Source organism: Chinchilla lanigera, unplaced genomic scaffold, assembly GCF_000276665.1.
Source record: "Chinchilla lanigera isolate Chin_1 unplaced genomic scaffold, ChiLan1.0 scaffold00048, whole genome shotgun sequence".
NCBI lineage: Eukaryota > Metazoa > Chordata > Mammalia > Rodentia > Chinchillidae > Chinchilla > Chinchilla lanigera.
Genome location: NW_004955449.1, coordinates 8250571 through 8276297, shown reverse-complemented (window position 1 = coordinate 8276297; position 25727 = coordinate 8250571). Strand labels below are relative to the sequence as shown.

Genomic DNA, 25727 nt, shown 5'->3' with positions numbered 1-25727 from the left:
TGTGTGTGTGTGTTGCTTCAGTATCTGTTCATGTAATGCTAGAAGGGTGGCTGGAATTAATTATATTCATAAAGGGATGAAATAAGCATTTGACTTTTTAAAATAGTAAGTTGGCTTTGTTACTTAAAATGCTTTAACAGCTTACCCTTACTAAAACTGCTGTACTTCCCATGTAGCTACTGGTAGGTAACTCATGGCGAGGTAGCAATCTCTATAATGTGACTCTACAAACAGGGATGAAAAGATACTAACAAGAATAACATACCAACATTGTTGAAGAATATGCATTTTAATGAAATTGTAAGCTTACATGAATATCAAAGAAATCTAATAGTCCAAGCTCTCAATTCATCACCCCAAAGCAAAAATTCTGGACACTGCCACTGAAACACACATACATACAGTACTATATTAGCTAAAGCTCATAATAAAAACATCTTGTAAATTATTTACAGAACGCAAAACTCTTTTCATCAAAAAATGACAAGCAGAGGTGTCCTAGAAAGCACACAGGATTAATACTGATACGCTCTTAGTTGGGCTGTAAGTGTGTCTACCGACAGTTACTGTACAGAATTTGGGCCAAATATTCTCTGTGGGCTCCTTCCACATTTAGAAAATAAGGACAGTAACACATGACCTATTTGTTTACATCAGACACTCATTGTTTTCAACATAGCATAGGAACTCATAGACTCAGAATGAACAGAATGACATAAATTTTTTTCAAAACTATAAGGTATTAAGGAGGTGATTATTATGTGCAAGCATCTTTTCACTTCTATATGCAGCAACTAGACTACCACAAAACAAATTAGTATTATGAATCCTTTTTGGAGATCGTTAAATTGCCTCAAAGAATTTAGGAAGTGATCTCTCCCGGAATGAAGGCACAAAATCAACCCATAATGGATTAGGGTAGAGAGAGAGGTAAAATCAGTTAACTGAGAGACTACCTAGTAGTTCTACAACTTGAAAAGATGACAAATTTTAACATTACAAGAAAAATGATCTATTCTTAAAGAGAACAGGTTATAATGCTCAATGAAAGCATAGGAACAGAGAGATATTAAAATCTGTAGAATTCAAACAAGCCTATGGGTAAGGAATATAGTATTACATTTCTTTGGTCTAAAGTAATGGAAGAAAGGCATAAAAGTCCCATAACTGGCTCTTAGTTTGCTGCCATATTTACTGAGTAACCTTGTAATCACTTAATACCATCTACTGAGTCACTATGAAGTCATAAAATAGGCACTGGTTATTGAGAGCTTTGCTGTAACACTTTCAATCATTTGTGCCAATGATCAGCTAGTCTCATTGGCTACGGAAAAGTTCTGCATATAAAACGAAGTAAGTGTCTAACACTGTCTTGGGGACCTGAACAATCTGGAAGCCAGCATTCCTCAGCAGATACTACTTTCTTTTAATTGCTGGGTAATCTTGGGTTCCTACACAGGAAAATGAAATGTGCACCAGCAATGTCTGGTTTTGTAACATTTTTACCTCTTGCTGGGACAGTTCTAAAAGTAACAAACTGTAATGTGTTTTAAATATCTCATTATTTAGGGCTCAGAGGGAGGTGTGGGGGATAGGAAAGTATGACATAAATCACAAAGTACTAAATAAAATCAAAGTATAGGTGCTATAAAACAAATCCATAATAGGGACAAAAATATTCTCATAGAACTCTTAGATATCTCATAATTATTTGCTAATTGTACTAAAGATTCTTTAAAAAATCCTTCAGTATCTGACACTACAGGGATATATATTGTGTTAACTACAAAGATTTAAATAACTGGTTTAAGATGAATAATAACAATAATGGAAATGGCAAATGTGAAGTAAAGTTTTGGATAAGAAAAGAATGTTCAGTGTACACTAGGTAACACTGAAAAAAAATGAAAAAGAGGAAACAATAAACTAATAGAAGGAAAAGTGGACTAAAAATCAGACCCAGAAAAAATTTTTAAAAATGTAGAATTTAAAAAGTTTCAAAAATTTAAGATGGCAGATATAAACTAAAGTATAATCTATAATTATAGTGAATGTAAACAAAATATTCTAATGAAAAGAATAAAAGGTTGAAATTGTCAGAACAGAGAAAAGGAAAACTTCTGCGCCGACAGATCTTCAATATAAGGACACAGCGAGTTGAAAAGAAAAGGAAAGGAAAAGGCACACAGCAAGAGTTGGAATAGCTGTGTTTACACCAGACAGAAGACATTTTGAGCAAGAAATATTATTAAAGAGAGCTATCTTATAATTAAAATGGGCTAGCTAAACAGAAATGAGAATTCTGACTGCAGATCACTAAGTAAACAGAAACACATAGGACTACGAGAGAGAAACATTACACTGAAGGACGCTGACACCTTATGTCAGCAGGCTGTCCGCACAGACCAAGTCAGCAAGCAGTAAAAACTAACCCGGAACAAACAGAAGATCTGAATCAACCAACTGACAAACTTAGCCCCGCTGACATGTGCTGAGAGCCAGCAACTGTGGAAATTGATGATTTCAAATTCACATTGAGCAAACTGATCATAATGCAGGAGATAAAGCAAGCATCAACAAACTTCAAAGGATCAAATCCTTCAATGTGTATATTTGGCTGCACTGGAATTAAACTCAAAATCAGTATCAAAAACATAAAATCAGAACTGATTAGAAATTGAACACCAAATAAAAATAAGAATATATTATGAACTAGACAGTAATAAACTTGTGGGATATAACTAAAGTAGTGCTTGTGGAAATTTATCCATTTAAATGAATAAGAAAAGAACAAAATCTAACATGCATTACCTCCATATATATCAAGAAACATGGAAAAGATCTGCAAGCCAAGTCTAAGGAAAAAAGAAACTGATTAATGAGGTAAAAAGCAAACATTTAATGAAGCTAAAAAGGGAAATTGATTATTAGATACTCTAATAAGCCCGTAGCATAACTGATCATTAAAAAGAAAAGAGACCAATAAAACAGGATTCTATAGCACTTGCCAGGGTTGAAAAGATAAAGAAAGCAAACAAATGTATGTCACTATATTTGACAATTTAATGAAACAAATAATTTCAAAAATATAACAATCTAGCTGGGCATGGTGGCACATTCTTCTCATCTCAGCACTTGCGAGCCTGAGGCAGGAAGACTGCCATGAGTTCGAGTCCAGCCTGGGCTACACAGAGAGACCCTGTCTCTAAACCGACAAGAGGACATTTTAAAATGATCACTCTGGAATTTATTAACAATGCTAAATCCATTAAAAAACTCTGTCAAAGAAGTCTTGAAGCCTCAGTGGTTTCAGTAGTGAATTCTTCCAAACATTAAAGAAAGATCACTGTTACAGACCAATCTCATGACAACAGATATAGAAAGCTGGAACAAAATAATAGGAAACATCTTTAAATTCTGACTATATTATCTTCAAAACTGCAACGAGATGACACTTATTTTAGGAATATAAGGGTGGGCTAACAATTCACAACCAATCAATTTAAGATACCACATAACAGATAAAAATAAACAGGGGAAAAAGTTTTATAAACATCTTGACAGATGCAGAGAATATATTTGAAACAATTTAAATCACTTAGAAAAACTGTCAGCAAACCTGACATTTAAAAAGTTATCCAAAACTTTCAACTAATTAGGAATACGTCTAAGAAATGTGTGTAAGCCGGGTGTGGTGGCTCACGCCTGTAATCCCAGCACTTGGGAGGCTGAGGCAGAAGGATCATTGCAAGTTCGAGACCAACCCGGGCTACAAAGGGAGCTCAAGGCCAGCCTGAACTGCATAGCAAGACCCTGTCTCTAAAAGACCAAGAAAAAGAGAAATGTGTGTAAAATTTCTACCCTGAAAAGCCATAATATTAAGAGAAACTAAAGATTTACATAAGTGGAAGAAAATAGAGAGCTCAGATTTTGACAGTAACCCAAGTCATAGGACTTCATGCAAGTATTAAAATCAATATCCTTAGTAGTAAAACAGAATTTCAAATACCATTCTCAGTTATTATAATAATTAGCAATATTTCAGCTATACAAGACATTCACCCATGATTTCTGTTTTGCTCTACTTTCTCTGTCTGTCCGGCCAACAGAGATGGCTTTCTTTTCATGGCTGGTGTGTTCCCTCTGCACCCATCTCCCAAGCCCACTGCAGTCTCACACACACATTACCTGCTGTAATGAAGTGACTGCATTTCCAGGTCTTTCCATTTTACTGTAAACTTTTGCCAGTAGAACTTGAGAATGACCATCCTCCATGAGAGCTGACGGTTCATTTACTGTAAATGAATGAGATGCAAAGGGAAAAACACTGTTCTGAAATAAACGTTTATACTTTTAAGACTAATTTTTGCAAAAAATGATTTTGAAGAACAGTTAACAGGGGCTAGAGATTTGGCTTAGTGTTAGACAGCCTGCCTAGTACGCATGAGGCTCTGAGTTTGATCCCCTCGAAAGTAGTGAATAAGGATTAATTTTTATTGTCAGTCACTTAACTAAGATATGACCAAAAATAAAAGTTAGGATATAATTGACTGGAAGAAAATTTTTAAAATGGATAACAACTAGAAGTTTTTCTTTAATACACTTTGAGAGGATAATCTTGCCATGTAAGTAAACATTTCAATTTTCATTTGTAAGAATATAAAAAATTTCTGCTCACTGAGGACATTAAAGGAAGACAAAACAGTTGCTACATGCAATTAAGAGAATAACTGCTCTTTTTAAAATAGGATACTTGATAAACAATAAAGTATTGGCATTAAGAGCACCGACTTGTATGCTAACCAGACGGATTTCTAGTTTAGATTTCACAATTTACTAGCTCTGTGGTTCACTTTCCCTTGTAAAAAAAAAAATAGAGAAATAACAGTCCCTATCTTATAGGGTTACTGCAAGATTTTTAAAAAGCTAGTAAGTTATTAAATAAATTAACATATACAAACAAAATACAGTCTGGTAAAAAGTGAGTTATTTAAACATTTAGGTAGTACCGAACACTGAAGATGTAAGAGCACTAGAAGAACCCGGAATAATTAATAAAAATAAGCCCCTCCTGCCACTCATCAAGCGTTGCACTGCCCATAACAGGCTCTGCTCCAGAGGCTCAGATACGTTTTGTTACAGTTATTTTAACGGTAAGAAAAGCTCTGGTGGACACAAGTAACAAGCACTGTGTGTGGGTGAGAAGAGGGTAGGAGGTCTGAAGGGCTGGGTAAATCATTATATAATAAAGATGCTATTTCAATACATGCTGAAAGAGGAAAATGGGCTATCCACTTTGGGAAGTATACAGTAAGACTACACGGGCTAAGGTACATGGATTAAAGCTCTCAATATAAAAATTAAAACAACAAAAATGCCAGAAAAATATGGAAAGATCTGCATAACATTAGGATTAGGGAAACTTTTTCAGAGAATGATAAAAAAATTCAGAAGCCAAAAAAAAAGGGCAGATATAGTAAGTGATACTTAAGTATTCTATTTTATCAAAGACACAATAAATAAATTTGATAAAGATGAGCCTGGGAGAAAACATCTATAACCAGAATAATACGTAGCAGTTTAAAGATAGGATTCATATTAAAGAGAAAGGAGAAATGAGTTCTAAGTAAAATAATGCCTAACTGTATAAGTCTTCAGGGAAATGCAAATTACAGTAACTTTTTCCTCATGACCAATACTATATAAAACAGAAACTTTTAGACTGCTGAAAGAACAATGAAGAAGATTCAATATAGAAGCACCTAGACATAAATGAAAATATTTTGTCTTAGTACTGTTTCCAGGTTTTCTCCAATTAAATGGCCATTAACAGAGGACTCATCAAATACACTATAATATTAACACAGAGTAAAATACATATGCTAAAAAATAAGGAAGAGCTATATTTGCTGACAAGGAAATATATTTGCTGAGAAGGTTACTAAATGAAAAACTCGTACTGCAGAATTATGGATATCCTATAACCCATTTGGTAGGAAAAAAAATACACATAAAAAAATACAATTAGGTAGAAAAAACACTTCTGTAAGTATCTGCGATGTATTATTGGTTCCAAGACTTCCTGCAAATGCCAAAATCATGGGTGCTCAGATCCATTATATAAAACAGTATAGTATTTGCATATGATTTATGGACACCCTTCTACATATTTTAAATCATCCCAGGATCACAAAGACTACCTAACACAATGTAAATGTTATGTGAATAGTTGTCATACTATATTGGTTAGCAAATAATGACAAGAAAAAACTATACATTTTTAGTACAGACACAAATTTTTTTTCAAATATTTTTGATCCATGGTTGGTTGAATACGTGTATGTAGAAAACTGACTGAAACTGTGTGTGCATGACAGAGACAAAGAGACGGAAGTGAAGGGACTTAGGATGATATATATGTTTTTTGGTACTGTGAATCGAATTCAGGACCTTGCACTTGCAGGGCAGACGCTGTGCCCCTGAGCTACATCCCTGGCCCTAGGATGGTACTATGTAAGTTGTTAAATGCGGCTTTCTTTGATGAGTGGAAGGCACAGTTTTCACAGGCTTCTGTAATCTTTACATTCTGACAATAGTCAAGCATTGAATTTTATTTCAAAAAGGATCTTAGAGAAGTAAATCTGTACAAATTGGTAAGAAGGCAACTTGAAAATACTGAAAAAAAATTAAATACACAAATTCTTCACCCAGCATGCTACTCAAGAAATATAAGAAAGGTTATCCTAAAGAATGAGACAAAACATATTCACACAAAATGATTGATAATAAAATGATGAGAGCAAACAAATTAAATGCCTGATAACACAGAGAAAATTTATAAACAGGGTGTTATGAAAAATTATGATGCCATTAGATAGAATGATAGGCACATGTAGTACTGGTATAAAACCATATTGGGGACATGTTGTACATGGAAAAATCTATAGAATAGGAAATAAATACCACACTTTCATGAAAAGAAAAACTGCACTTACTATACTTATAAACATAGGTAGATAGATAGATAGATATAAAATCACTAACTACTCTAAAGAAGATAATTTCAAAGGAGAAAAAGTGGAATTCCTGGGGTAAAGAGGTTTTTTATTCATTATTATTATTACTTGAATTTTTGAAAAGAATCATTTGTTACTATTTTGATTTTTTTTTTTTTTTTTTGAGACAGGGTCTCACTATGTAGTTTAGGCTGGTTATGAACTCACTGTACAGCCCAGGCTGGCTTCGAACTCACAGTGATCCTCCTACCTCAGCCTCTCAAGTGCTGGGATTAGAGGTGTACACTACCACATCTAGTTGTTACTATTTTTAAAAAGTAAAGATATAAAAATGTTAATATTTTAAGCATAAGAAATGGTTGCAATTTATAACTTCCTTTGTATCACTTTGGCAAGTAAGCCATTTTCTTTAACACAGTTAACTACTTCATAATCTGCTATTATAACATTTAAAATACCCGTATTAGTAGAGTGGCATTCTGATACAAGAAAAAATACATGTGAATATATATAACCAATCACACATACACAATATTGAAAATATAAATACATTATTATGTAATGTAAAATAAATCAGACTCATCAGGTATATTTTTTGAACCAGAAAGATTTTCATACCAGGTTCATGAGCTAGTGCATGTTGAAGAACTTTTTCTGCTTTTTCATACAATTTCAATTTTAATAAAAGCTCAGCCAGGTCATAGCAAAGGTAATTCTGTTGTCCATTTTTCAGAGCAGCTTCATAATAAGTGATTGCCTAAACAAAATACATTTCACTTAGGAAAAAGGCAATGAGAATTGGCATTCAAGCACAGATATTTTAAATATCACAGACCTAAGGCACTCCCACAACTAGAAATAATCTTGGAAGACTCCTACATACATACCTGCCCTGTCAGTTCAGTACTGTATGCCACTTTTCTTATAGAATCAAGCATCACACAACACTACAAACATGAACACTATTTGGCAAGCATTTTTTACAGGTTTTATTCTACTTTTTACCTTACTTTTTTTTTTACTGTTATTAGTCCATGTTTGAAGTACATAGAGACCAGAGAACCCTATAAAAGCATGTAATTTGTTGGCTGGTATATATGTAATCACTAATCAGTAGGAATAGGGCAAGAGTATAGCAATTAAAGGAAAACATGTTATTTCTATTAGGGAAAAATAAATCTGTCAAAGCATCTGACTTGCCAAATTGGTTCAACAACAGGACACTTATCCTTTATTATACAATGTAAGAAAAAAAATAAGAGTTCTCCAGGCATAGTGGTACACGTCTGTGACCCCAGCACTCTAGAAAGCTGATCTAGTAGGATTGCAAGTTTGATCCTCGTCTGGGCAACTTAGTGAATTAGTGAGGTCCTGGGTCAAAAGACAAAACAAACAAACAAACAAAAGAAATATATATATGGGTATAGCTCAGTGCAAAGACCCTGAGTTCAATTCCCTGTGCCACACCCACATAAAATAACTTTATGCCAATAATTTGGTTGGGAAAAGAAGCCAGAAGTAAACACCAGGGTCTAGTCCTCACAAAATGAAGCAGTGAAGAATGTGAGATGCTAAGAAAGCCTCTAAGAAAAATTTCAGTGCATGAATACAAATTTGGAGTTTACAATCATCAAAGATGCAAATGGCGTTTGCTGAAGACTTCTCCAGAGCAGAATTTGATCAATTTGATCCAACAGACAAACTCTGTAGTACTTACCTTTGAGTAGTTGTGAGTTTTGACCAATGCTTTCCCAATTTTGCTTGCTAGCGTTCCATCTTTTGGGTTCAAATTTAATGCCCGTTCATATGCTATGATAGCTTCTTCAGGCTAAAGTTGTCAAACACACATACCCAAAAACAAACAATAAAAACAGCTTACGTGGATCCCACTGAATGGTATTTGTACAGGTAAGCTCTACATCTGAAATTCCTTATAGAAATAACTAAGTACACATTGAAGTTTGAGAATCTTAACAATTCAGAAAAATGATAGTGAGTAGGGTGGATATAAATTATATTTATGATACCACCATGTTGAGTAGGTACTTAGCTATATAAATAATACAGATCTAAGAAACAGCTTCCTGATTTTTCATTTCAGCCACCTACTATAAAGTCAGTGGCCCTCTTCATCCTTCTGTTTAAAGGAGATTCCTAATGTGCTTCTAGTATATCTCTATTTCAAATAATCCATCATGCTGAATTACTGAATCACAATACTAAAAGACAGGAAAATTTGATTGTACAGCTATCCCCTTTTTGATCTTCAAATATTAAACAAACATTATAGGAAAGCCAAATTCATTTTAATAGAAGGTTATACTCATCATAAAGAGTTTCTTAAAAGTGTAAGCTAAGTAGCATCAGAAATTTTACCTCTTGAATATTCATGTACGCATCACCGAGGAGAAGAAAAGACCGAGGGCTGGGCATTCTTTCCGCAATTTCTCTGAAAATCAGACCAACTATTCTTAGTACACTGACTACAAGTACATGATAGTACAAATCTCATGTAATTGGCCCAAAGCCAGTATTAGAAATGTAATTATTATTTCCATTTTATTGATGATGTTAGGAGTTTAAGTTTACAACTGAAGTACCAGATCTACCTAAACTAAAAATCCATGTTTTTAACTGTCATAGTACATCCAAAACACTGTTTTTCCCCATATTTCAAATCACTAGGGGTAACTGTGCTAACATTTTGAAAATATTTTAGAAAACATGATCCAGAAACTGCAACTGAGCCATCTGAACACTATGTGCTGCCCAGTTTCTCTAAATCACTCAGTATTTACAAAAACAATCTGAGCGGCGTTTTGAGGTTAGGTATTTCTATACTACAGGTGGGCCAACACTGAAGTAACTTATCCGTATTTTACGATGTTATTAAGAGCTGAAAAATTTTCTCCTACAGAGAGTGACATGGAGTGTGTGCTTCTACATTACATTTTGTTTGGGGAGAACGTACGTTTGTGTGTGATGCCTCAGTAAGTATTAAAGTTATCAGCGTCACATAACTTCTAAAGCTTCTGCTCTTTCACCAAGGAATGTCTGTAATGCATTCCTTAGTTTGGTACGTAGTAAACTTTAATTTTCTCTTGCAAGCACTATTATTCTGAGTATTGACATGCTTGCCTATTCCCTGGATAGTTGTTATGTTATATGTTCTTAAGAATACATATAATCCTTTCTCTTTTTCTAAATAAGAACATTCAGGTTCTACAAAAGTCATTTGATAAAGAGAGCTGAGAAACTAGAGCAAACCACGCTTTGGAGTTGCCATAATTATATTTCAGGGAGAGTAAACCACTTGGTTAGAGCAGCAGGGCATGGTGGTCGGAGAAAGCATCAAGAACATGGTGAGGAAAGGATCTATAAATTACTGTAAAGAAAGTGACAGGAAGACAATAATAAACTTGGGAATTAAGTTTAAGAGGTACATGTGTCAAAATATAATGGGCTGAAATGACTATTTACCTGTAACAAGTGATATATAACATTTTCTCTTTTCTATGCTTCAGATAAATGTCTGCCATTTTTTCTTTTGCCTCTATGAAATAAGGCTGCTCAGCCGTAACATTCCGAAGAATGCTTAAAGCCCGCTCTACGTCTCCTTGGGCCAGCGCAAGGTCAGCATTAGCGATAGTAACTCGTAATTCCTCAGATGTTCCAGAAAACTCATGGATGGCATCTTGTAAAACCTTTGCTGCCTCGTGCTGTAAAGATGAAATTAAAATAGTTTTTCAAAGCATCCAACAGTTTATACTAGAAAGAATAATGTTCCTATAAAACAATGAATAAAAAATGCTGCTCCAGTTATGGTGTTTATAAAAATATCAATAGGTTTTCTGAAATGTACAAATATTTAAAACTAATCTCAAAGATAGAAATTAGTTTCAGAATAAATGCTTTCCCAACTAAGACACAGCAGTAGCTACATACAATCACCACTGCTGTAATTTAGTAAATATTTTCTCGATGCGATGCATTAGTCCACTTGGTTGGACACACCCCTCTAAGACAGTTATTATTATCCCCACCTTTCACTAAGGACACTGAGACGTAGAAGTTGAAAGGTTAACAAATGACAGAACCAGCATCAAGCTTCGGCATCAAACTTGATGGGATCCAGGGAACATGCACCCAATGCACACACAAAGGTGTCATTTATTAACAGAGTATTTTATTCTCTCCACAGAGAAACATTTTTGTTATCCTCTGGGTAAAAATTTTACCTTATTTAAGATTCATCTCAACTTTACAGACTGTTAAAACTTTCTGAATTCAGAAATATTAAAATGTGCCAGGCGTGGTGGTGCATGCCTGTAATCCCAGCACTTGGGAAGCTGAGGCAGGAGGATGGTTGTGAGTTCGAGACCAGTCTGGGCTACAAAGTGAGCTCAAGGCCAGGCTAAACTGCACAGCGAGACCCTGTCTCAAAAAGGGGAAAAAAACAAAAGAAATATTAAAATGTGAAAAAGTGGATTGTAGATACCTATTGAATTATTTTTAAAGTGTCTAACTTCATGGTATTTCTTTTCCTTTTTCTTTTGGTTTTTTTGAAACAGGGTATTGCTGTGTAGTCTAGGCTAGCCTCCAGCTCACACTGATCCTCCTGCCTCAGCCTCCTGAGTGCTGGGATTACAGGCGTGTGCCACCACACAAAGCACTTCATGGTACTTCTTTATCAGAACTAGTCATCCAGTATTTCTTTTGTTTTTTCAAGTACTGGATAGGTTCACTTTATTCTAATAAAACTAGTGTATATATGAAAGTGTATGTGTATGGGCCTTTTAGGAATTCACAGGATTAAGATTCCTTTACATTATTACCACTGTGGTATAATTAAACCTTATAGTATTACATTTTATGGTAGCCAACATAAGCACATTGAGACTTAAAGTTATTCAGAAACAAATTCTGTTTAACTTTTAGGAGCTTACAGAGAAAGTACTTTTATTTGCAGAATTTTACTCTAAAGTAATGGAAAATATACTTTCTACATTTTACCAGTTGGTCAAGGGAATAGTTTTCATTTTTTCCTTTTCTAGTAATATTTGAACAACCAAACTCACCTCTGAGCCACTGAATTTACCTGCTCTCCATTTAAGCGGTGAACCTCCACCAATTCAAGGAAGACTGATAAACGATGGCTTGCGTCAACTTCAGATTTTCTGTACTTTGATTTTGAAGATGCTCCGGTTCTCCTCATTCCTGGTAAATTCATTGCCATATGCAGAGTCTTAATTGCTTCTGTTACTTCTCCCATTTTCTTTTGTGCCTGAGCTTTTATCAAATGATATAAAGGGTATTCTCTCACCTGGAAAACATTCCATTTAAGTAATCAATCTTTGAAGTGCCTATAATATTAACATCCATCAAACCTGAAATAATAGGGCTGCTAAGGTAGCCCGTTTGTGACCGCACATATGAAGTCTGTTCCTGTCTCCTTACAAACTTCCTAACCCTTCACCACATTCCATCAGCTCGGGGAAATGACCACTGCCTGGCAGCCTCTTGAATGACAAAGGGTCAAATGGGGGTTTTTACTATGACAGAGTGAAAGAAGCCTTTTAGAATTAATACATTCTACAAAATTACTGGAATTTTCAGGGAAGAGTTTTCTTATGTGGGACTTCTAGTACAGATATAGTTCTTAGATTTCTATAAACACAGTTCTCTTCTCTTTACTTTTAACATTAAACATTTTAGGGAGCTTTCATCACATATTTTCTTTGCCTTTGGATGCTAATCCGACCCATGTATCAATAGTGTATACAGAAAACATAAGAGAATGACAAACTGAGTGGGAGAAAGAAGATTAAGGCAAGGAGAGGGTCCCGTGAGGGGCCGTGGCAGCCGTCAGTCCTCCAAGGCCCTGTGTTCTCCCGCGCGGCTCTGTGAGAACGGACGCTGAGCTCCCAGAGGGACCCACTCACTGGCTGTGGCCTGTGATTCTCCAGCACTGGGCTATGATGGGCCACCAGGCCTGGGATCCACTGTCCTGTGAAGCAGGTAATAATTTCTGACAGTGTTGCTTAGTACTAAGATCTAGTTCACTTATGGGTTCACCATGACAGGGCTCTAGATCTTGTAAAGCAACACCCAAGTTTGAGGAGCTATGACTGGAACTCACTCAGGAAGCCTCTGAGCCTATGGCTTCCCTAATGCTGAGAGAAAATATCCAAAATATCTCAGACAGAAACAGATTGTGTTTATATTCTTAAAACTACTCAATAACTTTCAAAATGCCTAGCTGTGACAATGGATATAAAAAGAAATTAGGAAAAACAAAGATGCAAGAAAGAAACAGATTTATTTTTTATGTAAAATACATGGGATAATTTTCAATGATTTAATGTTACTTTTACATGTAGTTTTTTATTTAATTCTCATAATTATAGAGTGTCATACACATTTTATGGAAAAGAAAACTGATGCTCCCAGAGAAATACATGCAAAGACCAGACAGACATTTGTCTCAGACCTCTGATCTGAGAGTTTGTTCATCCGTTCATTCATTCATTTAGAGATCTGGTCTCCCTATGTTGCCAGGATGGCCTCTAATTCTAACTCCTAGACCTAGGTAAACCATCTGCATCATCCTCTTAAATAGCTGGGACTATAAGTGTACACCACTGTACCTAACAAATCAGGGACTTTTCTTTTTTCTTTTGCCAGTTCACATAGCTTTTAATTATACCAAAGGTACCTCCACGTTTTTCCCCCTACTGCTTGTGAGTTCAAAATTCTTCTTTTTTGTACTGGGAATCGAACTTAGGACCTTGCACTTGCCAGGCAGGTGCTGTGCCCCTGAGCTATATCCCTCGTCCCTCTTTCTGTTAAAAATGTACTTCTTAACAAAATACTACAGGCTAAGGTATAAAATAGTTGAATATGTAAGCATTAACTGAAGGATCAAACAGTGAAATGTCTCAGTCACTTGAGTCTCAAATACTTACATTAAAATTATAGCTCAGGCAAAGTTCAAGAGACTGAGAACACAATTTGAATTTTTCTTGAGACAAATAAACCTGAGCCATCAGGAGATGGGCATCTGCATAAGAGGGATTGTGATCCAGGCAATGCTGCAGGTTATTAAATGCTGCTTCAATATTACCTGAAGAGGGAAACACAGTTATGCATCAGATGACTATGACAGAAGAGTCTGTGGACTATTCTAATGTTTAAACATGAAATCCTCTGTTCAAAGGCCAGGGTTTCATTCCTGCATGGATCAGTTACCTTCCTTTGAGTCCACAGGAAGAACAGACCTCTAAGACAGGAGCCCTGGACTGTAATTAGCGAACCAGGGGAGTTGAGTGGATGACAGTCAATCACCAGTGTTACTGACAGCTACATAAATGCACCTTTATTTTCCTTGTCAAAAAAGGTTTATTTATAATTTCATTAAAGTAGGTTGTGCAAAAATAGACACTTAGATAGCTAGAATTCCACAGTGTCATTTATATTAGCAGAGAGGATACAGTCTAATAATCATTCTTACCCAGGAATTTTATTATTATATATTAAATAACTAAAAAGGCATGGGGACACTTCTAGAGATTCATATGTACAAGTTATACATTTAAAATGCCTTTAAATATCAGCTGAAATACCGAATGTTTTAGGAAACATCAGCTATTCATGTGAGTCTTAAAATAGCAGGAAATGACTGAGATTAATGTGACAGGAATGGTGGGGTGGTTTTGGGCTGGTACAGGGGGCAGCAGGAGGAGGCTCTTCAGAGAATAATCATCACAGATTCTCCGTCCTACAAGTTTCTCGTGATGCTAATTTCCATGATGGACACTTAGCCCTCTGACAAATTGGCCTTCAGTAAGTACATGTAGGTCCACTCCCCATTCAACCTTGCTAAGTGATGTGGGAAAAAAGAGGTCCTAAATTATGCTTAGTTCAGTTACATTCTTTAACCTTCCCTGAGGGCACAGCAGAAGAAATAAAGCTGAAAGTCAGAGCTTTTTAGTTCCACAGGGCTCAAACTACTGATAAAGGAAATACACTGAAACAGAAAATGCTTTTTCTTAGAGGTAGAGAATTAATGGACAAATAACTGGCTGACATATCATAATAGCTCAGTAAACAGAATGTCAAAGTCTAACAATTAATCACCAAGCATAATTAATATTGGAGTCTTTCAATGTGATGTAATGCAGTGCTTAGAATCGTGCAAGCAAAAAAGGCTAAACATAATAAATCTGAGTGTGTGAAAGTTGTCAGAATCAAAATGGAGTTGCATGTGTCTAGCATTAACTAAAACACAATGGAAAAATTAATAAAATAATATTAATAGTATCAATAATAACAAACATTAATAAAATTAATAAAGAAGGCTATGGAGGGCCCTCCTGCGCATATATCTATGATAAACACTCTCTGATGGGTCCTCATACACGATTTGCCTTATAACAGAAACGATTGCAAGAGTATTAAGGGTATTTAATGATACTAGAGTATTTTTTTTTTTTGTCTTTTTGAGACAGGGTCTCGCTATGCAGTTCAGGCTGGCCTTGAACTCACTTTGTAGCCCAGGCTGGTGTCCAACTCACAACAATCCTCCTGTCTCAGCCTTCGGAGTGCTGGGATTACAGGCGTGTGCCACCACGCCCAGCATTACTAGAGTATTTTAAGAGGTAAAATAAGCTTTTGAGATGATCTTTTTTTAAAACAGTTAAACTGGAGTTCAAAACATAGAAAAGGCAACCTCTTAAGTCCATTATATGCAAGAATAATTATGAGAATTCATTCAAATTGGTATTTTTAGTTCTGTTAAAAATACATACTTTTAGCTGGGCATGGTGGGGCATGTCTATAATTCCAGCACTCAGAAGGGTGAGGCAGGAGGATCACTGCAAGTTCAAGGCTAGTTTGGGCTACATAAAAAATTTGCCTCAAAGAAACACCAAAAAAACCCTCAAACAAACCACAAAAACATATTTTTAAAGAAATTACAAATAGGTTTAAAATTTTGATCTTCAACACACATAAAGACTCTTAGTCCTATAAAAGAATTAAAACTATATAGGAAACTACTATAGATGACTTTCTAAACTTAGTTTACTTTGCACAGCATTCAGCTAAATGGTACATACCTAGGCATGATATGATGATCAATTTTTATGTGTAAAGTCATATTTTTTTCCTGTGCCTTAAAAAGCTTACAACTAGGTTTACGTTCTTTAGCCACAACAACCATTCCCAGGAACTAAATAAGAACTAATTGATACAGTTCATAAAATCTGAAACATGATAAATATTGCGTTTGGTTATTCCCACAAGCCAACTTATATAGATTAAAGCCTGTAAATTTTTATTATCAATCCCAAGTAGACAGAGGGGACTTTATTTTTTTAAGAGATATAACTATGTTTTTCAGAAATTCACTTGAGCTACAAAATTTATAGTAAGATTTTAAGGATTAAATAGTTTTGCAATTTTATTTCAGATGAAAGATCACTCACCTATTCACAAAATGTGCATTTATGTAACTATTCTCCATATAGACGGAGTGCATAACTTACGTGTATTTTTTTAGCAACATCAGAATCCAAGGTTTTAAGTATTTAAGGTGTACTCTACCTGACAAATACTTCGCTTTTGCTATTAGGAAGACAGCTTGGAGAAGACCTGGTACGGTTCTCACTACGGTCTCTAGGACCCATGTACATCGTACAAGGAATGGAGCAAGTGGTTGCCCAGGACTTGCAGGCTAAACAAAGCAAATGAGATCATTTAAAAAATATAATAATATTAATATATATTTTACAATAATATTAAGGCAAAATTAAGCACATTAATTTTAGTGTGACTATCAAAACTGTGTTTTTCTGAAATTTCTCATTTTATTTATTACTTATTACCTTTACTATGACTGGTGTAATAGGAAATCATTTCCTGGGAATCTACAAAGAGATTATTCAAATAATGGCCTTTGTTCAGCGAAATAATTATGAAATTAGTATACAATTATGAATTTTAAAATATGAAAGAAATATATCTAGTAAAATATTTTATCAAAGAAACATCAATTCAAGGGAAAGTTAACTGAACGGCGGGGTTTCCTGTTAGAATAGATAAGAGTTAAGGCAGAGAATGTTCACTGTCCTTCTAGACTCACCTTGTGACTTATTCAGTTCCATTACTTTATGCTCTGGGATGCTGCAAGCTCAATTTTTAAAGAATTTAGACTTCCCCCAGTAGCAATAACACTCAGGCATACTATGACAAATGCCTCATACTTCCACTTGCCCCATTTTTATTTCACATTTTATTTTCTTCTTATCAATAGTGAAGATAATGGCTAAAGTAATACTAAGACTATTGTTAATTTTGCTCATTATTATAATGGCCATCCACGCAACTGGTATTTAGCCAATTGTCCTCCAATCAAGCCTTAGAAATATGATATTAGAATTCAATTATCTAATGATCACTCCCCTTTATTTGTCTTACTACTATTTCTTTTATATGAAGAATGACCCTCCCACCCCAATCTTAACCTGAAAGTTGTAACTGGAATATACTCTTATTTAAAACCACTCTGATGAGTCACTGTCACCGACAAGAAAGTGACACACTTCTTTACCTATAATAGGATGCAAAAGGTCCTCAGAAAGATATTCAAAATACTACTATTTTTATCTAAAACAGTTTAACTTCTTCAAATTTCTTCAGTCCTTATAATAATTTTATAATAGTTTCCCATCTAATTCTGCTTCTTTTGCAGAAATAATGGTCTTTCCATATCTTAAAAATCAGAATTTGCTATTTTGCCTAATAATAGATACAGAATAAATTCTTTAAACTGTATTTATTTTCTCAGCAGAACTGAAGACAGTGAAAGTATAAATGATGGTTAAGGTTTTGATAATGTTCCTTGCCACTTGCTAAGAATGAGAATGATTATTTTTACTGTAAACAGTTTCCATGTGCAATGATAGAAAAAACAGAAGTATGCGAACAATCCCTAATATTACATTTATTCAATTAAAATTTAAAGGAAAAGCATCTCTACATAAAATAACTAGGAACAAAGCTTAAGAGACAATTCTGTCTACTAGTACTTCCCCCATGGAAACAACATTATAAATGTGGACTAGCATGCTGACAAATACAAATGGGGGAATGTGATGAGCAACTGAAGCGGAGACTCATTTAATGCATTACTTCTTACTCCTCTTACAGTTTATTATCAGTACAGCTGTCAGAGAAACCTTTTATAATTGCTGACTTCCATCGTGCTGAAAGCCCTCTGCTGACCTCACAGTGTGCAGGACTATAAAGTGAGAGGATTCTTGACATGTGACCTCCCTACCTGGTATAATCATTTGTGCAAGGACCTTTTCTATCCCTTTGGGTTTATGAGCCAACCATTCCTTTTGTCTGAAACAAAGTATCTTCACATATGCTCAGCAAGTCTTTATTCAAATATCACCCTCCCAAAAGCCTACCCCTGATCACTTTACCTAAAATTTTCTTTGCCCTCACCCTCATCTATTATTTTCTTGTCATCTTCATGATAATATTAACAAGTATGTGCTCTGCTTAAATTGTGTCCTCCTGCTAGAATATATATGCCTTGTAGCAACGGTTATAGTTTTTTTTTCCCCCTGACTCCACATGACTATTTCCCCAGTTCTGAGCAGAGTGTTGGGTACTCTGTAGCCATTTACAGAATAAATCTTGAATGCTAAATGAAAACTGGAAAAGGCATTCCAACTTCCAAGCAACTGAAAATGGATCATGACTGGGAAACTGAGATCAGTCCTAAGTATGATTCTGTGAAGGTTTAGTTTATAAAGAATAGCTATAAAAGCCTGGGAAAAGACATGAAAATTAAGGCAGCATGACTTCCCTAAGGGTAAGCCGTTTTCCTAATTTCCCTTGTTTATACAGTTTCCGAGGTCCTTGAGCAGAACGAATGTTAACAACTTTAGCTTCTAGCAATGAACTACTTGATAGTGACCCTCCTGATATTGCCATTTGAAATGAGAGATGGGTATAATAAGCTTAGGTCATTTACATGTTTCCTGTCTGTAATAAAAGGGTGGTGACTAATGGATCCATATCAGTTGGGAAAGAACTCTCCGGTAGTATACCATGGGATTCCATTTTCAGTTCTACTCAAAATTGTTAATGCTTGGATAGGACCATCCTGACTGTCTTAGAGCTGGACAGAGCAGGTGGCCCATGAAGTTAAGGTTCCATTTAAAATAGACTACAAGATCCAACAAGAGTGAATTAATCTGGAGTTACAGGATGAATCTGAGAAGATAGTTTCACAGAAGTAAAGGTCGAGTTCTACACTTGAGCCCAAAGGTACAAGGGACAGATCTAATTGCTTAAATGTCACTATACTAGGAGTCAATAATATAACTAATTCACAAACACACCAAGTACGACCCCAGACGGATATCCAGAAAAAAGGGAGAGAAAGAGTCTACGTTACGTCTTGTAGGTCAAACCTGTATTTGGAAGAATGAATTTAATGAGAGGCAAAGAAAGTAAAGGTTATTCTCAGCTTCAAAACCAGGGTGGTTAAAACTACATCAATATAAAAAACTAAACTGTTGCCAACATGAAACTTTTTAAGGTAACAAGAAAACTGATAGCCAAAAACTGAAAATCTGTTTTATAAATGAGAAATGATCCTTGATTAGAGCTACGTACTGGGTTTTTCTGTCACTCCAAGAAGCAGGAGGACCACTAAATTTTCATATTTTAGCGAAAAGCAGAACTTAATTTAGTGTAGGAAATATAGTTCAGTCATGAGTTATATAATAAAACTCCATTTATAAGTGTGCTCAGAGGTTAGGTGGCACCTGATAGTATTACAGAGTAGATTCCAATAGAGAGTGGGTGTTAGAAGTCAATGACTTCTAATAGTTCTCCTAAACTGAAGATTTTAAGATTTTAAAAATTACAAATAAATATGGACAAACCACTATTTTTATTAATTGGTAGCAGTCATTACTATAAACATCTCATTTAAAAGTACTTCAAATAACAAATTATATTGTACTGCTATGTTTTAGATTATATATACATGGTCTGATTTGATTTTTGCCCTACTTTGGAGGTAGGGATTGCTTGTTTTATTTCACAGATTAAGAAACCTACTGGTTAACTCTACATTGTGACTGCTAAGAAATCCACAAAAACTACTTCAAATACTATAGTTATAAATACTACCATTTTTAGATGTTGATATAATCTAACACATTAACTGTAACTTCTTAGCACCTTTTAAAAAGCATATAAATACATCCTTGTAAATGTCCCAGAATTACCTACCATCATTGGACAGAAATTCAGATACTCTGCCACAATTTCTAGTAAGAAATCAGGATTTAGAGCCTCAAAATACTGTATGCCAAGGGGTAAATCTTCTAAATGTAAAAAATGAGTGTCTAATACATCATTTAATAAGTGTATAACTTCTTCTGAACGTTTATTTTTCTTCACAGCAAGAACTGCATTTAAATAGATTAATTCCTGGAAAAGAAATAGTTTTTATAAGTTATTTCATTCAGTTATAAAGCCATTTATTTTTACTTAGATTTCAAATGTATGTAAAGTATTATTTATGTGCAATCATTTGTTCAAAATTCAGTATTAACCTGGTGCCACATTCATAATCATTGAGAATATTTCCAAGTCTAATTTTACATAGGGTAAAATAATAAATACAATGACATTTTAAAGTTAGCATACATAAGTCCTTTAGAGCTGTTATGGTTTGTATCTGGATGTCCCCCCAAAGCCTAATGCAGTCATGAAGTGGGCTTCTAGAGTTTATGATTGATTAATGGTCCAAAGTTAGAATTATGGATGTGAGTGCTACACTTGCCCTGGGGCGGGTACTTTGGATACAATGTAAGGGAGGGAAAGAGGCTTGCTCTTCCAGCTACTGCTCCTCCCTTTTGCTCTTGTTACTTTTGCTATCTTCTGCAGCCATGAACTATTGCCCTCTGCCATGTGCCACTCTGCCTTGGAGCCAGCCAAATATGGGCTGAAACCTCTATAAACTGTGAGCTAACTAAACTTTTGTTTCCTTAATTTTGGGGGTTGGGTATTTTGTCCCAGCAATGAGAGAAAAGTAACCAAGACAAGAGCCATTACTAAATAACAATACTAAGTTAAAATTTCACGCTTTGTAAGTAGCTGCGTTCTACTATCTGATCAAAAAACGGTACCGCAGACTTCTCCATGGACTGCTGAACTTCACTGAGGAATTCTAGCTGCTGATCTGCTTCCTGTAACTGCCCATCCATTAACTGACATCGGATGAATCCTAAAATCAGAGACAACAACTGTCAAGACTTACACCAGTTCAGGCATGTACCCTTCAAACTAACATGAACAGTGTTAATAAACATGTTTCCCTCCACCACAATACTTTAATGTTTTAAATTAAAATAATAACAAAAACAATGGAAAGAGAAAAAAAGAGTAAATCAAAGTAAAGTGGACCTTTATTTTGATATAAAAATCATTTATTCCAGAATTTCAAACTTATAGAAACTATCTCATAAAAATTTCTTCTCTCAATATTATTTGTGAAATAAAAATTTTATTTTTAAAGATATATGACTTTTTCTCTAGCCAGTAAAAGGGAGGTGGCTAGTAGAGAACAGTTTAACTTTAGAAAACGGCAATATATTTTTCCTACTTAGCCACAGGCACTTAAAGCAACTGTACTTAGATGTCTGTTAGCAACATTTACAGAAACAGCCATTCTACCAGTGAGTGCGGAGATGCTAGTGTTATCCAGTGTCATGGCAGTCTGATACCACGTCAATGCCTCTTTAATTTTCCCTTGTAAAATCATTTGGTATCCAATTTCTGCAGCAAATTCTGATGACTGAGGGTTTAAGCTAAAAGCTTTTTCTAGCAATGTTTGAACTTTCTGAAGAATAAGCTCATTACGTCCACACTGAAAAGAGAAAAAAAAAAACTAAATCAGAATAGAAGTCAAGCATCTGGGGGTAAAGGACTACTTTTTTTTTCCTCTAAATGTATGTGTTCTGTACATTTCACATGAAGAAAAATGATTAAAATTATTTAACAGTAAAAAAATTTCCCCATTAATTATTCAGATAATGCATCAGAAGTTTACAACCTATTAGGACTTATATATCTCAGTGAGTAGTGATAGAAATTTTGCAAAATTTCTATCTTGATATGTACACTTTCAGTGATGCTATGCAGTTTGACTGTGGTGTAACATAACGATTCTCATGTTTTTGTAAATGAGACAGGAAAATCATTAAAATTTTTAAGTATCTACTTACAATTAATCATATATAATAAAAAACTAGGACTAAAATTTGTTTTGCTTAAAGACAAAGATATGTCATTAGTGAGAATATTTTAGAAGAACAAGTTTTAAATTTTCATGGAAAAAATTTCAAAAATATTTTAAGAAACGTTGTTAGAGAAATGTTGTTAGAGTAAATATAAAACATTAAGAAATGTTGTTAGAGTAAATATAAAACTTCTAAAGTTAACTTTCAAGAGTAAAATGCTTATTTAAAAGTTGGAACAAATTTAAATAACCACTGAGCTTATTAAAATCTAATGAAGACAATGTGTCTGGCAGTAAAAAAGGCAACTAAAAAAGGTAAACACCCTTCTTAATTAATGCTTTTGTAATAAGAGGAATTTTTCCTACTTAAAGCTTCACATATGTGACAATTTTATTTTTAAATAATTCAGTTTATTTGTATCATTTAGTAATTAGTTTCCTTTATTTTTACAATTTGATGTTTGTTAATTATTTTACTTGTTTGTATGCAATATTCCCCTTATCTTTTGGCTAGCTTAATTAACATTCAAATCTCTCATTCTTGGTACTCATTCGATAATTCTCAATCATCTCATTCTGATATATTTTTGTATTCCATTGCTGATTATTTCCCTTTTACTGGGCATTTAAAATTGAAATATTTCTTTATTACTTAAAAAAACCCTAAGATATTGACCTTTTCCCCTATCAAAAAAATCTTACTCAATTTAAAACTTTTCAAATAGGTTTAAAACAAAAGCAAAGAATAATCCTACTCATAAATCCTATGCTCTCATTAAAAAATATTTTTCCTTTGCCTGGAAGGCACTTTCCCATCTTTAAAAGCACAAGAAGTATACCCTCCTTGAAGAGTTCTTAGATTTGCAAATCATCTCCTCCAAAGTGCCATTCTTAGAAATGTATCGCAGTTAGATATATATCATATTTTCACTACAGGCCATACATGTTTTAGTGTTTCAACTTTTTGGACTTCTTTTATACTCTCCACTATAGAAAACAGCTCCGATGCAATAGTATGGATTCTTACAGTTCTGCTGAAGACTTTCGTAATCTTATAAAAAAGTTGAGCATTCTGTGGTTCCATGACATCCAATGCATTTCCTAAGTTCTCCAGCTTGGTGGTAGCCTAGAACAAAAGCAATCGGTATTCTTCTTTTTCTTCTTCTTCTTCTTATTGTACTGGGAATTGAACTCAGGGCCTCATGCTTGCCAGGCAGGCGCTGTGCCTCTGAGCTATATCCCCAGCCCTTAATTTTTAAACAGACTAAGAAAAAGAATATAATACATGCATATACACACTAATGCAATGCACTATTACTCAAATTTTAAGACAATTTTGCTTTTACAAAGTCTTCCTCTTCCAATGGAATTCTATATGTTGTAAGAAATATTAAAATTATTATAAAAGATCAATAATGCTACTAAAGAATTCTTACATTCCATTCTTTCATATTTGCTATTAAATAGAAACCTCTAGATGGGTAAAGATGCATATATTAATAACTATACATACCAAGCTCTCTTGCCAATAATTAATTCATGACACGAAGGCGACATAAATGATAACATATTACAATGAATATTCAATTAACTATGTATTCAATTGCCTATGCAGACTAGGTTATTTTTAAGATGTTTTCTGGGATAGAAACGGTATTTAGTAAATTTTTTTCATGCTGGAAATCACATCCAGAGCCTTACTCATGCTACAGAAACATTCTATCACTAAGCTACATCCCCAGCGCCTAATAAATGTTAGAAAAATTAACTGAAAATTTGTCCTACTAAGAGCTTCCAGTGGTAACTAAGATTAGGTACTGTCACATTAATCACACAAAGCACAATGCAGTTCAACCAGCTGCTATAATATCATTTGATTCCGACTGGAGTTTGGCTCTCCATCATCTAGTACACAGGTAATGTGTTCACTAAAACAGAACAGATGGGCTTTATTACAAGATACAATGGGATCTCACCCTCAGCTTATTTACATTACCCAAGCTCAATTCAATTATGAAAATATTATAAAAATTTGCACATGTACTCTTTTGTATCCAGTATCACTGATGTCATCAATCAAATACACTACAACACAGGAGTTCTATCTGAAGAAACACATACTGTAATTAATGATGTAAGGAATTTTCAAGGGTAATTTTCACCATATAGTACTTTTGCTTTACTAGTTGATATGAGAGCTAACTTCTTTGTTAAAGTGAATTTCTAATAATTAACTAAAAACTACTATGATACACATTCTAAAAGAAAAATTCAAGTACTAATGAATGCACATGCATGCATGTTTGTGTGTGGTGAAATTCATCTTTAATCTTTAATACAGGAAATGTAACATAATACAACTTACTTTCTCTATATTCCCCTCCCTACACAGATAGTAAACTGCCAGCATTCTCAGTGCTTCCACATTTTGATTATCTTGAAGGAGCAATCTGCAGGAAAACACATTCGTTAATGGTGACATAAACTTACATATTTTCTTTTATTTGAAGGCATGAAAAGTTGGTCTGTTATTCTGACTATGCCACTGTTCAGACAGGTAGCTTTAGTTAATAAAGTGATGTCGGAATTATTTAAACTTTTAAGTTTCTCAAATTTAATATTGAATAAATTTTTATAAGATGAAAGCTTGTGACATACCAAACTAAAGTATTAGCTAACCATACACAACAGTCTACCAGAAGTTTAATCCACCTTGACCAGGCTAGTGTAGCACAGAAATTCTAGGAATGCTAAGATGGGTCAAACATTTAAAAATCTATTAATGTTAAAAAGATACAAAGCTTACCTCAAGATTACTTTTTAAATGAACTGAGCAAGAGGTGTAACTTACCCTTCACTGTGTGGTACACTGAGTTATCTGTTTTGTCATTTCATTCCTCCCCAAATATTTTCCTCCAGGCATGTAACTGAACAGTCCCATTACAAAGCTGGAGGATACTTTTCATCTTAAGCAGGGATTTGGTTAATTTTCTTATGCTGGCAATGGAATGCAGGCAGGAGCGGAAAAGCTTCTCTTGCAGCTCTGCTATCGCCAAGAAAACAGTATCCTCTGGCAGCTGCTGCTCCTTTGCCCAAGCCCAGGGAAGAACACTGCTGGAGATGACCAGAGCCCAGGGGCAACAGGCGCCACACCGACTCAGTCAGATCTGAAACTTGAAGCCTGACTGAGCTCATCCGACCCTACATAACCCACACAAGTGTGTGCTATGAATTTTTATTTCATGAGATACATGCTTGTTTGTTTTATACCAACAACTGCCCGATATAATGCTTAATTCTGGTTAATAATTTTCCCTAATAATTTACAGGTTGAACGCAGAATATAATAAATAAACAGCTTTGCACATAGTCTTCAAACT

General features: G+C 34.6%; 1 protein-coding gene across 1 annotated transcript in view; it reads right to left on the bottom strand.

The window, feature by feature from the left end:
• The window catches only part of Ttc21b (tetratricopeptide repeat domain 21B), a 63686-nt gene that overhangs the window by 29715 nt on the left and 8244 nt on the right, over nt 1-25727 (bottom strand). Inside the window, exons 7-19 of the mRNA XM_005393290.2 lie at nt 24713-24797; nt 23375-23473; nt 21783-21975; nt 21236-21333; nt 20334-20534; nt 16620-16749; nt 13982-14139; nt 12115-12339; nt 10497-10735; nt 9393-9465; nt 8734-8844; nt 7635-7773; nt 4189-4295 (exon numbers count right to left, since the gene is read on the bottom strand). Coding sequence (XP_005393347.1) covers nt 4189-4295; nt 7635-7773; nt 8734-8844; nt 9393-9465; nt 10497-10735; nt 12115-12339; nt 13982-14139; nt 16620-16749; nt 20334-20534; nt 21236-21333; nt 21783-21975; nt 23375-23473; nt 24713-24797 — 1858 coding nt within the window. The remainder of the gene's footprint in view (nt 1-4188; nt 4296-7634; nt 7774-8733; nt 8845-9392; nt 9466-10496; nt 10736-12114; nt 12340-13981; nt 14140-16619; nt 16750-20333; nt 20535-21235; nt 21334-21782; nt 21976-23374; nt 23474-24712; nt 24798-25727) is intronic.